General features: G+C 32.8%; 3 protein-coding genes across 11 annotated transcripts in view; 1 reads left to right on the forward strand and 2 right to left on the reverse strand.

Annotated features, from left to right (window-relative positions):
- Positions 1-263: 263 nt before the first annotated feature.
- Positions 264-7,394, reverse strand: LOC135833203 (uncharacterized). Of its 2 annotated transcripts, XM_065346888.1 has the most exons (13): positions 6,786-7,394; positions 6,417-6,497; positions 5,909-6,241; positions 5,544-5,765; positions 5,026-5,109; positions 4,460-4,666; positions 4,283-4,363; positions 3,495-3,701; positions 3,219-3,305; positions 2,887-3,120; positions 2,632-2,712; positions 2,156-2,410; positions 264-1,729 (listed from the first exon to the last, which is right to left on the reverse strand). In XM_065346888.1, the coding sequence occupies exons 1-13, from the start codon at positions 6,868-6,870 to the stop codon at positions 1,722-1,724; spliced, it is 1,965 nt and encodes a 654-aa protein (XP_065202960.1). In that variant the 5' UTR covers positions 6,871-7,394; the 3' UTR covers positions 264-1,721. The 2 variants fall into 2 exon arrangements, with proteins under 2 accessions (XP_065202960.1, XP_065202959.1); XM_065346887.1 differs by having other exon boundaries at positions 264-2,410.
- Positions 7,395-7,499: 105 nt separating this feature from the next.
- Positions 7,500-15,957, reverse strand: part of LOC135833206 (protein amalgam-like) — a 172,958-nt gene continuing 164,500 nt past the window's right edge. Inside the window, exons 10-12 of one of the 4 annotated variants that reach the window (XM_065346895.1) lie at positions 9,931-9,963; positions 8,895-8,994; positions 7,500-8,775 (exon numbers count right to left, since the gene is read on the reverse strand). In XM_065346895.1, the coding sequence (XP_065202967.1) occupies positions 8,903-8,994; positions 9,931-9,963 (125 nt within the window). In that variant the 3' untranslated portion in view covers positions 7,500-8,775; positions 8,895-8,902. Of the gene's footprint in view, positions 8,776-8,873; positions 8,995-9,930; positions 9,964-15,957 lie in introns of all 4 variants that reach the window. The other 3 variants (XM_065346896.1, XM_065346898.1, XM_065346897.1) reach the window with 3 other exon arrangements.
- On the forward strand, positions 10,750-15,879 carry LOC135833199 (myb-like protein D). Of its 5 annotated transcripts, none has more exons than XM_065346880.1 (23): positions 10,750-11,065; positions 11,153-11,351; positions 11,445-11,672; positions 11,748-11,798; positions 11,876-12,106; positions 12,175-12,219; positions 12,297-12,389; positions 12,469-12,561; positions 12,630-12,719; positions 12,786-12,875; positions 12,951-13,043; positions 13,116-13,208; positions 13,312-13,407; positions 13,487-13,579; positions 13,670-13,762; positions 13,834-13,923; positions 14,003-14,092; positions 14,166-14,246; positions 14,332-14,421; positions 14,505-14,573; positions 14,650-14,742; positions 14,824-14,943; positions 15,015-15,879. In XM_065346880.1, the coding sequence occupies exons 2-23, from the start codon at positions 11,282-11,284 to the stop codon at positions 15,503-15,505; spliced, it is 2,583 nt and encodes an 860-aa protein (XP_065202952.1). In that variant the 5' UTR covers positions 10,750-11,065; positions 11,153-11,281; the 3' UTR covers positions 15,506-15,879. The 5 variants fall into 5 exon arrangements, with proteins under 5 accessions (XP_065202952.1, XP_065202953.1, XP_065202954.1 ...); XM_065346881.1 differs by having other exon boundaries at positions 13,493-13,579; positions 14,329-14,421; XM_065346882.1 differs by having other exon boundaries at positions 13,312-13,392; positions 14,329-14,421.

The following is a 15,957-nucleotide window of genomic DNA, read 5'->3' on the forward strand; positions in this document are numbered from 1 at the left end:
AGTAACTATATAAATTGTATCTATGATATTACAACATTAGGTACTTTAGATTTTCAATATTTATTAATTTCCTCGTTTTAGATCCATCCAGTATGTTTGTTTGTTTGTTTTCTGAGTTAGCTTTTATTATTGCTTGTGAGGACTCGTATTTTTACATCATGAAGTCAATTTTCAAACAGCAATATAATTTATTTTACTTGATAGATACACTGTTGTAATAGGTAGGTACCGTGATAATTTTTCAGATAATTTGGTCCAACACATTTTCTTATGAAATGATTTATTATAATAAAGTATTAAAAAATAAACATGTTTTACAAGATTCTTCATAATGAAAGAAATTTATTTCAGTAGTTCTAGATACCAATAACGATTTGTATCACAGAGTGCAGATGATCCAAGATTTGCTTTTTCTTGAGAAATTTGGGTGATTTTCATGCCGGTGGTAGATACATATATCTAGGGGTGTGATTTATCGGCACGACAGAAAAAGGCGTTTTCACGACGAGAAAAGGGCATTTTAACGACAAAAAAGGACATTGCACGGGAAAATAATCATTTCACGACGAAAAAAGTTTTCAAACGACGATAAATGAATTTGAACGACGATGTAAGATATTGCGCGACAGAATAATTTATTGCACGTCTATATAATATATTCAACGACGAAATGTGCACGACAAAAAAATATAGAAATGAACGACAAAAAAAATGCAAGTTTATTGGAAAACGAACGACATGAAAAATTATAAAAGCACGTCACAAAAAATTAAAAATAAAAAGTTCGTCTACTGAACCAGCAGTGCTTTTTTCGATTTCGCTGACCTTCCAGAAGAACGAAGTATGAAGAAGTGTTCAGATCAATCAAATAGGGAATTTGTATAGTGTACATGTATCTGGGTAATTCTCTAAAAAAAAAAGGTCAATTTTGATATGGTGCGGGGTAACATTTCTATGAGAACAGTCAATAACCAGTCCTGCCACTTACCAGAAAAAATGTTAGATTGGGAAGCTAGCAAAAATAATTGAAAATTGCTCTAAAATTGGCGCAAAAAGTGTGTGACAGTTTTCAAACCTGTGTGTTCTATGATAATGGGAATATGTCAATTTTTCCCCAAAAAAATGAAGTTCATGACACTTTATAACATTTCTTTTCAAAAACATGGCGTGTGACAACCAAGTCCAAGGACATTTGGGGTAAGGAGGGGCTAAAAATCTCAATACCAAATGTGAAATGTGTGTGGGGGGGTGATCCTTCAATGGACCAGAAAAAAAGAAAAATTCATGCTAAAATCTCTGAGAAATTTGCCATGTATACGAATTTTACCTTTTTTTGAGAATTACCCACCTATATACCTAAATGTACTATCAGTTTTACTGATGGGACGTGACGAGGTGGAAAGTTTCACAAACGTTCTCTTCTCGTAAATTCATGTTTACAAGTTGTTTTTTTTCAAAAAGAGTAAATTTTTCGATTTTTTTTTTTTGGCGGGGAATAATTTATTTTCCCGGGCAATTACTTTTTAGGCGGGCAATAATTTATTTGGATGTGGATTACATTTATTTCGTCGTTTGTATGAAATCAAATTGTCGTTCGTATTACCTAACTTGTCGTGCTGAACTGTCGTTAAAAATCGTCGTTGAAATAGCCTATTTTGTCGTTCAAATGTCCTGTCGTTTGAATCACTTTTTCTGTCGTGCCGATATATATTTCCCTATATCTAGAAATCTGTAAATTTTGAAAATAATAATTATTATTAAGGTAATGGACAGCTCATGACAGCCAGTTTTTGAAATACTTAAATGAAAAAAAATCACAAAAATCTAAGGCTTTTATTGGGCACGTTTTCATTCTCCATTTCTTACACATGTCTGCCTCCCACTTCATAACTTATACGAGGCCAGACTATCATATCGAAAGAATTTAGACAAAATGCAATTTCTTCTAGTGGATCCCCCTTCAACCTTAGGGAAACCCCTAGTTAGGCCACTGCCCACACAATCATCATTTTAAAATTCTAGCCCTTCGCTGGAAAAAACCCTGGGTGTAACACTGGTAGACATAGTTTGTTCAATTTAACGTAAATCGAAGAGAAAGGTAGGTTTGGATAATTAGTAGGTACCCCTACTGCAAGATATTCCTGCAAATACTTACCCAGAACTTTAATTTCATATCGGTATGCTGTATTTGATACAATCAAAGAACACAGAAATTCGCCTTCCATATCAGATGTAATATTCGAAAAAATTAACGATTTCGTTCCATCAGCGAATTTAAGATTAGGAGGTAAGCTACTCGTAATATCAGGAATTGTAGTTCTTTTCCCATCTATGAATTGAAACCAGCCAGAATATTGAGATGCTTCTTTATTCTGGAACGTGATATACCAGGTAATCCAATTAGCATCACCTGTAAAATGTAAAATATTGATATTGGTAACCATAGGTAGTCATTGATCACTATTTTGCGATACATAAAGTGAGGTAGTTATTACTCAAGAGCACATTAAATCATTTTAAATATTATAGGTACACCAAACCTCGTACTTGAATTAAATTATAAGTAGGTATTAAGTAATAGTGCAGTTCAGTAGGTATTGAAATTTCAATGATGTATGAGTGGGTACTTACGATCTCTTGGATCTTCTAGTGGACATGGCAATGTGAAATCTTCTCCAAGATTCACCTGAAGTGTTAAATTTGTCCATTTGACTAGAAAAAAATTAATGACAGAATTAATCTAACTAACTAGGTACCTGCAGTTTTTTATGGTTTGAAAAGTACCTATGTGAGGGGATTTTCTCAAAATGAGATTCTCATAGTATGTTTATTCTACCTAACGAACCCACAGGCTTAAAGTACGTGTAGGTACCCAATACTACCTACCACTTTCACGGTTAACATTGTAAACGTATTCTTCACCAGTGGACCATCGGCACGTATACACGCCGTATGCGTAAGTGGTCAATAATAAAATGACTAATGAATTGTCCTCGTCTATTACTAAATTTTCATTGAAAGGTTGCGACACGAATTTTTCTTGATTTACAGATAAAAGTGTTTCCGAATCCAAAGCAGTACCCACAGCACCTCGGAAACTCCATTCAAACGAAGCGTGTTCTGAAATACGATAAATGTAATTAAGTTAACTTGAGAAGAACGAACACCTAATGCCTTCCATCAGAAAGAGCTTTCTAAATATGAAAACAAAGATCTACCATTGTTGTTTGTTGCAGGACATGGCAGCACAGTTTTTTTCTTACCAAGCGGGAAAATCACAGTTTGCTTCTTGAATTTGGACTCGTCTAGAGTAAAATCATCAGATAGGCACACAAAATTAGGTATTAGGTAATGGGTCTATGCAGTCTAGGAGAGTTTCGTTCGATCGATTAGAAACGTTTAACATTTTTGAATTAAAAATCAAGGTACCTATATCTTGAATATTGACTCATACCTAGTTACTGCAAATAATCTAAATAAGAATAACATTTTACTTGGTGTTGTGACATGGTACGTGATGTTCACTCCACTGCTCCAACGACATGTGTAAAATCCCACCAAAGAAGTCGAAAAATCAGTTATTACTAACGAACACTGATCATCGCCTATCTTAAGTTTATGAATGTTACTTCCCACGACCGGATACTCGTTAATGAATAAAAGCTCTGCATTGTTACGAATCCACACAAAAGATGGTGCACCTGAAATAGAATCGCGAAATGCAAGAATTGGTAGGTAGGTACTCTAGGTACAAATTATACGGGTAAGTACATCAAACCTAATTCGTTTGCTCCCCAAGAGTTCTAAAATAGGTACAAAAGTATAGTAGTGATAGGTATACAAGATACGAATATTGCATCATTAAATTCTACAATATGGTAGAACTCTTCGAAAAAAAGCAGAATGACATGAGAGATTCGTTCAGATGGTTTTGTTTGGTGTAATGAGCCTAGTCGGATTTAGGGGCTTAAAATTGTTGACTCCTTTTTGGGGTAACCTTCGACCATTTACTCGAAAAATGGTCGAAGGGTGTAACCTCTACTGAGCTAAAATTCATGTCTACACTAATATCAATTCGAAATACGAGTACACCGTACATATTCGCACCTATATCATGTATTGCAATTTCAGCAAGATTAGATTTCTTCCTACATTTATAATGAGTGGATACATTTTTACAAACTGGAGAATAATCACATCTGATGAAAAATTAATAGGAAAAAATCGAAAATTCCAGAGTAGATAATAGGTAGGTACATATACGTAACTACTAAGTTCATACCTTCAAGCTCATCTGCACTCAAGGAACAAGGTAGTACTACATCATTTCCTAATTTAGCAACTATGGTTCGATTAATTGGCTCTATAGCAACATGAAATAAATAATAATTAGGTATCAAATAGGTACAAACCACTAAACATTTGCTTTACATATAATAATGTTGGAATTGTTTGTTACTTCGTTCTGTTACATCGTACGTGTATTTTAGACCAGTACGCGAAAGGCACTCGTAAGTTCCACTCAAAGAAGATGAAAAATCTGTAATTATTAATGACGTTCCATTGGAATGCATTTTCACACCTTCACTTTTGCTGTTCTTCACTGCACTTCCACCCATAAACAAATAATCGGTGCCATTACAAATCCACACTAGGTCGCGTACAGCTGCACAAAAAAATTTTTGTCGTTAAGAATTTAATATGAAAGTGTTAAAAAACATGAGACACATATTTAGTGGGGTGTCGAGCCAATTTCCATATAGTTCACTTTTTAAATGTTTTTACTTTTAATTTGCAGCATTTCAACGAATGCTTGCGACTTGCCATCTTAAAAATTGGTCTCACTCTCAAATCGAGTTCTTTTTATGGGATTTTGTCGGTTGATAAAATATATAGCGCTACTTTTGTGACCCATATTAGCATGCTTCCTTTTTGATCGAAGGTTTGAAATTTGTCACAGGGCCCTTTCAACCTGAAGTAAATTACTTTCATGGTACCTATTTTATTATTTTAAATCTCACTTACCCGTAGGACATTTCAAGGTTACATTGTTTCCTTGAGAAACAGCAATATTTTTCTTGATATTTATCGAACTTTCACGAACGTAATCTGAGTAAAAAAAAGCAGCGTGATTCATTCATTGAAAATTATTTTCGATGCCTTATGGAACTTGGAACTTCATAGCAGACTTTTAAAATTGAAATATAGGTACTTAGGTAGCTCCATTTAAATCGAATAAAGTAAGAGCCAGTCAAATAACATAGAAAGTATCGAAATTGAATTTATATGTACCTCCTCAATCCTCACACAGCTGCACCCCTCTAATCATTGTGCTCCCATAGTATCCATAACATTTTAAACATTCGCCAAAATCGTACAGAATATTTTGAAGTAGGTAGATAAACTTGGCGAACGAAATTATTTTTTCGAGTAGGTAGTTTTACAAACTGTGCTCTGACGTAAGTACGTCTCATTCGATTTTAAAAGTCTAGTGCATGATGTTGAGTTCCTTTGCTTTTTATCTAAATTTTTTCATTCATTACCAGCATTATCTTTGGAATAGGAGTGGTATTTGCGGGATGAACCGATTGAAAAATGACATTCATAATCAGAGCGATAGCTTGGTTTGAAATTTGGAATAATCAAAGAGCCATTCTCGCTAATTCGATATCCAGCAGTATTATTTCGCAATATCACGTGTTGGTTGAGGGATATAACTTCGAAAGGTTGATTTGATTTTGACGCTGTCCACGCATAGTTGATACCTTGAAAACCAAAAAATTACCTGTTATGTACCTGTATGGTTGATCAGTTCTAACCTACGTTTTTCACCTAAAAATAGGTGCTTTGCTTATCTGTTCTGTTTGACACATTGTTTTATACTCGTAGTTGCAGAGTGCAGACTCACCAATACTAGGTGTTATATCGTCCAAATCACATGGCAAAGTAAGTGGTTCTCCTGCTTTTGCAAATTCAGGAACAGAGGTCGATAGACTAATAATGGTACTTCGTCCTTTTGCAGGTCTCACTTGAAGGAAATATGTGTAGTTTGAATTTGACGGAATCAGGCGACAAATGAGTGTATAATTCCCACGAAAAATTTTGCGATAGATCAATGAAGAATTTACCACTTCGAAATGAGGTTCAAAAGTTTCTAACGATCTAGATGGTGATATACGTCCATTGACATAAATAGGAAGTTCATAATCAGCCACCCATTCAAATGCTGACTTATCCAAAGCTAAATAATCGGAACAAATTGTAACGAAATGTAGGTACCTAATTTTCAATTTTAAATATCTATTAGGTAAATGCAACTTTGTGAAATGGAAAAATTGTCTTTTAAATCGTTAGTGTGAGGTTTTCCAGTTGGCGATGGACAAAATGTATCATAATTATCAGGCATACAGACTTACTTTGAGAGTTTTGCAATTTTGGATTACACGGTAACGTGATATTATCTCCTTCTTTAGCTACTATTATTTGTGATCTTTCATCTGTAGACATTATAAATTATCAAAAAATTATTGCATGTAAGTATCATCCAAAATCAAACGTAGATACCTAGTTTAGTTCTGGACGTTTATATTTATATTTTTTATAAGTTCCTGATTTAGGTAGGTACCTACTTCTAAATCTTCTTTCAACAGTTTCAACATAAATAAAGAATAATAAGAAAAATTAAAATATGAGAAAAATAACTCGAATGTCGAAAGGTGAAAGTATATTTTCACACAAATACTTAGGTAGGTACTTAATTATTTTATATTATAGTTTAGTATTACCTGATTTGTCGCCAGTCACTGCTGCCCTAGTACTTACACAAAGTATACAAATTTCAAAAAGAACAAATTTCCATCCGGCACTCATTTTGGTCAAATCGAAAGTTAATCAACAGCTTAATTCAGTTTGCTCATAGATCGAGTAGGTAGTTACACAACTAAAAGATGATTTTTGGAAATTAAATTTTAGACTGCTCGAAGTCTTATCTAAACATTCGATATACTTAATAATAAGAAGTTTTTGAACTTTTAAAATTTTACACAGGTGATAGAATTATGTATTCTTTATCGATTGATAACTATTAATGATTTCCTATCTATCGTTAAGGTCAGTAGTCATGGTAATTATGCAGTTAGATAGGTAGAAAGGCACCAATAATTATCAACAAAAGTAGCCAAGCGTACAATCTTTTGATCATTTTGCTTACGGTTCCTAATAAACTGAAAAACTTCGAGTTGTTTTCAAAAAAATAAAAATATACGTGGATCAAATAGGGAACACAACAATCTATGTTCTTGTTTTCTATCGCCGAATTGGGCACCGACCGATGTAATTGAGAACGCTTGAATTTTTGACTGAATTTTTTAAATGGTGAAAATTCTCGACTAGATAACTATAATACCTATGTCGGAGTTTTTAATGAGCAATACAAATTTTCATCATTTTTGATTTAAAAGGAAAAGAAAAAAAAATGCATAAAAATAAAACTATAACCATTTGGTATTTCATTTCGTATATTTGATTTTATGATCACATATGAAACACGAAGATAATTAAAATAGGTACCTATACATAATCAACATCACACTGAAAACAAGTAAACTAGAAAAATTTACCATTTTGACAGGGATTTTTTTTTTCAAAACTACATAGGTATGGCATCATAATAGGTATACCTGTAGGTGTAGGTACATTTAAATATATAAAATGAAATATCAAAGCTGATTTTTTATAATAATACTTGACAAAGATTTTAAATGTATTGTTCGATTGTACATTTACACACATAAAATAACAAACTAGATATCTAGCTAAATTCATAACATAGCTTTTTATTTTAAAATACATATAATTATAGAAAAAAGGTAACGCTAATAATTAAGATGCTTTTGACCCAAAGTATGTGAATAAGTACTCATGTAAGTATTTACAATTGAAATTTGAAATAAAAAAAAACTGCACCGGATTTTACTCTCTTTTTTTATCACATTCACTGGTAGTTTATAGAAATTGCATTTGAAAGAATTATTTCTATAATGCAACGATGATCATACAAAAGCACCTTAAAACAATTTTAAAATCATATCTTATACAACTAGTACAAAATTATATGATAAATACTTCTCGTATTTGATTAACGATCGTTATTTGGTTCAAAAATGTTAATAAAAAAAATAATAAAAAAAACGTACTTAAGCATGAATTAAATTTATTAACAAAGAAAGAAAATAGCGACTTCGACTTAGCATTTGAAAAATAATGATTATAAAATAAAATAAGATTTGATTTTTCGATTGACGTAAGTTATGTGACTCCTGTGTTAAGTATAGGTAAATAAATAAGGTAAAAACGGGCGGATGTAAAATGAAAACAAATAACAATTATAATTACGGAATGATATCATCGAAATAGAAAACTGGTCGAAAATCAAAATCATAATTTTATCAATCGTAAAAATTATACTTTTAATAATGTACACAAATCAATCATAACAAATCAAAAATCAATATACATTTTTTACATATATATAGGAACTTAAAATAAAATTTGAAAATGCATTTACATTTTGGTGAAACAATATATATGTAATTTTTGATATATAAAAGAGAAAAAAAAATATTAATGTTATAAACGCTTTAGCTTATAAGCTCCCAGAAAACAATGTTTCGTCTCAAACGATTATATTTTCGGACTTTTGTAATTATCGAGGAAGTTTTCATTTCTCGTGGAAGCGGTAAAAAGCGCACATTATTTTTATAAATCTTTGGAACACTGTAATTAAAAAAAGAAGTAAGTATTAATAATCAAAACATATTTTCTTTAGAAAAAAAAAAAATGATGAAAAAAATACGAATAAAACACGTAAATACCTATTCGTTTTGAGAACTCACCATAAGCACTAACAGCTCCATAATCTCATTAAAATAACAAATAATACACATAGACTGGATATTCTGTATTGACTTTCAGCTCCGTTGCTGTTTATTTTTGCTGCAAATGAAAATAAAAAGGAAACAGTTAAATTATGTATTCGTCAATCAGTAACTTAAACAGATATGTAATTTGAAAATAAATTATTTTTAAGCCTTCAAATAAGTTTCTACTTCAAAAAAATAAAAATAAAAAAGAGAGAAAAATAAAAAAAGAAAGCTTTAAATAATAAAGCTTTGGATCTGCATGTAAATAGATAAAGTTTGTATAGTTTGGTTTTCATTTTTAGGACACAAAAATTTTTGAGAAAATATTCCCGACCTAAATTGTGTTAATGTCGCATCACATCACTTTTGAATGCAAATAAATACTGCATGATGTTTTGCCTAGCATGAATTTGAAGGGGTCACAAACTACAATTGAGAAGAAGCATTTTCTAGAAAAAAATGACTATGAATATTGGATGCGAGTAACTATAGTTCTAAAAATGTAATAATTAATTTTGTCATGATAATTTGTTGATGAGGTAATGTTCTGCAAATTCATATATCTTCTCTGTGTAACATCAAGTTTATTGTCTCATTCAAATTTGATGGGCAAAAGATTTTCGAAAATTGTCAAGCCAATAAATTTCTTTAAAATCAGGAAACAATTTTCTGTTCGTGAACTTGAATAAGATATCAAATTCATCGCATTTTTAGATTAGCAGAACGACATTTATAACAAAATTTCGTTAACACAGAAATAGGTACAATATTAATCTTGGTGGCATTCATTGCTATGCTACGGCAGTGGAAGTGCAGTTCATAAACATTTTGTGCATTTTGCTTTTGCTGCTGGCACATCTTGTATCGCTGAGTGATTACCACAACCGTAATGGTAATTAGAGAACTTGGCATTTATGAAGTATTTACAAAATGGTGTGGGTATTGGCATTATTATCAATGGAATACATGCAAATCCAATTGTATTTAATACAAAGCCAACACAAATTACCTGACATAATGACGTTAGGTTCATTATAGCGATCTGCAAATCAAAATGAAAAGCAAAATTATCAAAGCGAAGTAGTTCAAGTGGCTAGAAAAGTTTGTTAAAACAGCTAGATAATGCGAAATCACGATAAATTTTTCTCAATCGTAATACAGTCGATTTTTTATACGACAGGTTCTGAATTGGAATCCTAAATCTATGTAGGTACTTGAATAGGGAACCTAATTGTAGAAAAAACTTTATTGAAAATACAGCATTGAAAATTAAAACGATTGCACATGAACTTAGATGGCTAAAGGGCGAGACTGTTTACGAGATGTAATAAGTAGATTTATGAAACTATGAATAATCCTGCAGTTAATTATCGATTACACTCACATGTCACAATGAATCCAAAAACATTCCTTTATCGATGGATGTGGTGAGATAATATGAATGGGGTAGAATTAAATACGATGAGATAAGCTTTCCAAAAGTAATGTAGGTCTAGGTAGGTATGAAAGTTTGAAGTTTGAAGTGTACTAAACATCTGACTAGAACATGGAAATAATTTTGAGTTACACTTCCCTTCTAAAAAAAATCTGCCCAGGTGTTTGTAACCACATTTTTAAAATAATTACTTGAATTTTGAATAATTTTTTTAGGTAAAAAAATAAATAACAAAACATTAAAACAATTCAGTTTTCCAAGTTTTTTTTGAAAATATTTTTATATTTTTTTTAAATTCTTTCTTTCAACAGGTTGATTGTTTTGTTGGGAAAAAAGTTCTTCGAATTTACAAATTTTTGACATTTCAAAGAGATTACAATTTTTACAATTTTTTTAATTAAAAAATGCTTGACTTGAAGTTGAACTAGGGTTGAACAAGAAGGGAATCAACAAGTCAAGTTTTGCTTTTATTGCGAGGCGCATGCGCACATATCCGAACTCCGTTCTCCGAAGTTCGAACTCCGACAGCCGATCTTCGAAGAAAGAAAGTTGGTTTTGGTTCGTGGTTTGGAATTGGGAAGAAATTTTGTGCGTTGAAAAGTAATCACGTTTAATTTTTATAATTTAATATCTAATGTTGTGTTAATTTAGGTGGTGCAAGAAGTATTTGGAGTTCGTTGAAATAGATAAGTAACGAGCATTTTACTACGTGAGTTTGTCTCTTTTTCTAGTTGAAACAACACTATTCATCTTTGTACATAACGATAATCTCGAACTTGAATCATTTGTTTGCAAGTTTCTGGTGGTAAAGCACCTATTGTCATCTCTATGTTCCAAACGTAATTCATAATTGAAAACTACTTTATCAAATCCACGTTCCGATTTGAACGCTTCTCATATCGTTATTCCCGAAAAATCCAGAGTGATGGAGGCTCCAAGCAGTCCAAGCCAAGAAGAAATCGAAACTTTCATTCAACAAACCCAATCTCCAGCAGGTAATCATCATCATTTATACTGCGTTTATTTCAGAATTGTTCGCACGTTGCACGTTTTTGATGAAAAATCTGAACCGAATATGTTGAATTTAGGTAACCGATACTGGGTAAGAGAAAAACGTGAAATCGTGTACAAGATTTTCCGGGCAGAAATCTTAGACCATACTTTATCTCTAACCACGACCAAAGTTAGAGAGGCCATAGCTCAACTGGAAGAAGTTCCAGACATCTTCATGGAGGCGAGGATAAAATCATTTGTGTACAGAGCTCGAAAAGATGTAAATAAATCCCACGATAACGAAACAGAATCTCCAGCACCAAGTAAACATTTTTCTAGTTTAATTCCCCAATAAATACTAATTGCATGATGTTTATATTGTATTGGAAATTTCACAGGTAAGTCTTCGAAGCCGAAGACAAACAGCAGCAAAAAACCAAAAGCTACTCGTACGTATCTAGTATTTCGATTCGAATCGTTTTCTTGATTGAATTTACTCATCATTCGTCGGACGTTTGATTGATAGGAAAATTCTACTGGGTTCCGGAAAAAAGGCGAATTGTGTACAAAATCTTCAAAAAAGAGATCCTCGATGTAGATTTGCAAATCGTTGCCGAAAAAGTTCGTCGAGTGTTAGATGAATTCGGAGAAGCAGATAACCTAAAAAATTCAAATAGAGTTCGCTCATTCGTTACTCGTATTCGAAAGGAACGATTACGAAAAATAGAAAATGGGAAATCCGTCACACCTTTGCCGAGTAATTCATTTAATTCATTCGTATCTAGGCAAATGTTTTTGGATATTCATCCGTGTGTAATTTTACAGGTGATACGGAAAGTGGCGCTGAAGGTACAACCGATTCACCTGAAGGTGAGGGAAATGAACTTACGTTGAGATTGTAATAACATATAACATTTGTACTGATTGGAATTTTTATTCAACTTAAGGAGCCGAATTGCCGAGTGAAAGTGGAAATGATTCTGGTACTGTTGATCAAGATGCATCGGTCAATGATCAGAAAGAAATTAAAGTGGTTTCTGGTTTGTAACAAGAACAATTTAACTCGTATTTTTCGTGAAAACGTAGAATTTCGTACTGATTCAATTTGTACTTGAATAGATCTCGAATCATTGATCGATAGCAGCATGAATGCAGCACACGTTGGTGAAGATGAAGCAGATCGTGTCCCAGACGAAACGAAATTGGATTCTGGTGAGTAATTTGAACTTGTATATTGTAATCTATGAGGTATTTGCTCTGATGGAAATTTATTCAAATAGGTGTACATTCGTTAAAAGAAGAGAACTTGGAGCACGAGGATTACAAAAGCTCGTCGGAAAATGTTGACGAAAAAGCGAAATCAGATTTCAGTTAGTAACTTGCTCCACTATTTTACTTACAACAAACACTGTGTTGATCGAATTTACGTTTAATAGTTTTGGAATCATTCATTGAAAATCGTTCGAAATCCGGCAATGTTAAAAGTGAGCTGGAAAGTGGTCAAGGAGAAAGGAAATGTTATCCTCGTTAGTGATTATTACCTCTGTATTGAAAATATCAAGCTATGCATTTGTACTAAAAATTGTTTGAATTTTAAACAGCTGCGAATTCCTTGAAAAGAAAGAGCTTGAAGTTCGAGAGCAACGACGACGATACGATGGAAAATACGTACGAAGCATCGATCTCTGCGGATGGTTAGTACTATTTGTGATACCCTTCGATGAAGCAGTGAAACTTGCATTAATATGTAATTATCTTCTGAATAGTTGAACAGTCATTCAATAAAAGTTGTTCAGATCAGAGTAACGTTGAAGAAAGCAAATCGGAAAATGATCAAGGAGAAACGAAACTTGATTTTGGTGAGTACTGAGGACTCAGTTTAAACTTACTTAGGTTGTGAAAACAACGGCAATAGGTAGATACTTTTACTAAAATGAATACGTATTTCCTATTTTCGAACAGTTGAATCTTCAATGAACGAAAGTACCAGTATGGATATTGAAAACGATGATTCATCGAAAAACGCTGAAGAAGACTCGAAATGTAATTCTGGTTCTGGTTGGTTACTTGTACACTAATATATTTCCGAGAATGTTGAAATTTGCATTATTTGAATTTTCATGTGATGTTATTATAGTTGCAGAATTATTGATTGAAAATCAACTGAGCTCGGAAAACGTCAACAAAGGTGCTTCGGAAGATGATCAAGAAGAAACGAAACTCGAACTAGGTTGGTAGTTGGTACCTATATCGGTTAATTTCGTGCGTGTATGATGAATTCAAAAAAATGTGCCATTTAATTTAAATGTAATCCGAATAGATAAACAATCGGCCGATGAAACTGCCGCTGAAAATTTAGAAAACGACAAGCAAGCTCCGAAAATTCACGAGGAAGAGATGAAATTTGATCCAGGTAGGTACATATTATAACTCAATAGGGAAGCGTCAAAATACACAGACTAATTGAAAACTTCATTTGTATAGGTACGCAGTCGTCGAATAATAACGATATGGTTTCTGAAAATAATCACGACACGGTGGTAGTTGATCAAAATGAAGCAAAGCTTCCCTCTGGTTAGTCATTTGTCATCGTGTAATAAGGCAAAATTCGTTTTTAGTTTCTCCTGCTAATTTCAATTTTCATTCAATGTAGCTGTACGATCGCCGAGTGAAAACGAGTCTCATTCTATGATCAGCGAAACCGTTCCGGAAAATTGTTCTGAAGAAACGAAATGCAGTACTGGTCAGTGATTCGACTCATTTATAGGTAACTGCACTTATTCTCATGTACTAATTATTGCAATTTTTTCAAATAGTTGTACCATCATCAAATGAAACTGAAAATACCAACGGTGATATATCGAAAACTGGTGCTGAAGAAACGAAATCCGAATCTGGTTGGTGTTTTCAATTCGTATGAGTGAGACCTGAGACCGCATTTTTACGTACCTACTGATTATTTTACCTATTTAATTACAGTAGCTGTACAATCATTGAATGTCATCATGGATTCTGAAAACACCAACGGTGATACGTCGAAAAATGAAGCAGAAGAAACGAAACTTGATTCTGGTGAGCAATTTTATTGCTGACTATGTTAAAATGAAACGATGAATTCGTAGGTATGCTATTTGAAATTTCATTAATTTACCTAGGTATACAATCGAATGGTACAGATTGCGAAAATATCGACAATGGAGCATTGGAAAATGATGAAAAAACAGGTAATCTTGTACCTATGTAAATCAAGAAAACCATCTGAAATCTGAATTGTAAAAATTGATCAAAATATTTAAATAGGCACAGAGTCGTTGAATGGGAACTGCATGGATTTCGAGAACACTATTGAAGATTCGTTGGAAAAGGATGGAGAAAAAACAAGATTCGATTCTGGTGAGCTCTTGATCCATTACGAAAATGTCGTAATTTAATTAATAACTCGATGCTCTACTCATCAAACTCCTATTATAACAGTGGAACAATCGTTGGATGAAAGTCACATGGACTGTGAAAATAACGAAAAAGTCTCCGTTAATCGAAAAAGAAAATCGTCTCCTAAAAACGACGAAGAAGTACCAGTAATTCCGAAAAAGAGTAAGTCTTCGATTCATTGTACTGCAATCTCATCGAAAATTTCACACTGATGACGCATTTCTTTCCCGCAGTAAAAACTCAATGGACTCCCGAGATGATGTCCGTCATGAAGAAGCATTTCGCAAAACAATTAGCCGAAAGTAATTGGCCGGTGGAATCCGATAAAGTAGATTTTATGGTCAACTTTCTGAAATCCAACGGCTTCGACGGTATCACCAGTGAAAAAGTTTTTGCTTGGGCGAATAATCAGCTCAACGATAATTCCGAAGTATTCAACGATAAAGTCGTTGAATGTCTCGTCGGAGGCGTAATGAATGGAAATGTCGATTTAGAATCCATTCTAAAATCGAATATTGAACACAACGAGCTACCCCAGTCATCTTCCAATGAATTCAACGCCGAAAAATTGAATGGCACGAATGATCTTCCATCAGAACAATCACGTTCCTTAGTTTCTGTAGAGGGAGATATTTTCGATGATCTGGGAGTAATCAAATTACCTCCAAAGAAACCACAAGTTGCCGATGAAGTGAAATTGAATGAAGAAAACGAAGATTTGTGAAGCGATAAAAACGCATTCGTCGGAGAAAACGGTAAATGTTACTTGGAATTTTTTTAATGTTTTTGTTTTCTGTTTCCGTTTTCTTCCTTTTTTTTTTTATTGTATGTGTTTGTTGATTCTGTTTTCGACTAAAATAAATTATATATAGGTATAAATTATTTGGTAGAATAAAGTATACTAAAAAGTAGAATAATTTTATATTACTAATTTAATAATTTCGTTTCAAACGAAAATTTTTGTTATTTATTTTTTTTATTGCCAAGCATTTATTTCTTATTTTTACTTTTCATGATGGTTTTATTGTACGATTATTGTTAAATTATCCATTGTTTTTCTACATTTGTATGATTAAATCGTTTTTGGCCATTAGTTAATCCGATCTCTGACAACTTGAAAATTGAAGGTTCGTGATATTGATTAGGAAGAAAGCTGGTTGGGTAGAAATTGAAGAG

This window comes from Planococcus citri, chromosome 1, assembly GCF_950023065.1.
Source record: "Planococcus citri chromosome 1, ihPlaCitr1.1, whole genome shotgun sequence".
NCBI lineage: Eukaryota > Metazoa > Arthropoda > Insecta > Hemiptera > Pseudococcidae > Planococcus > Planococcus citri.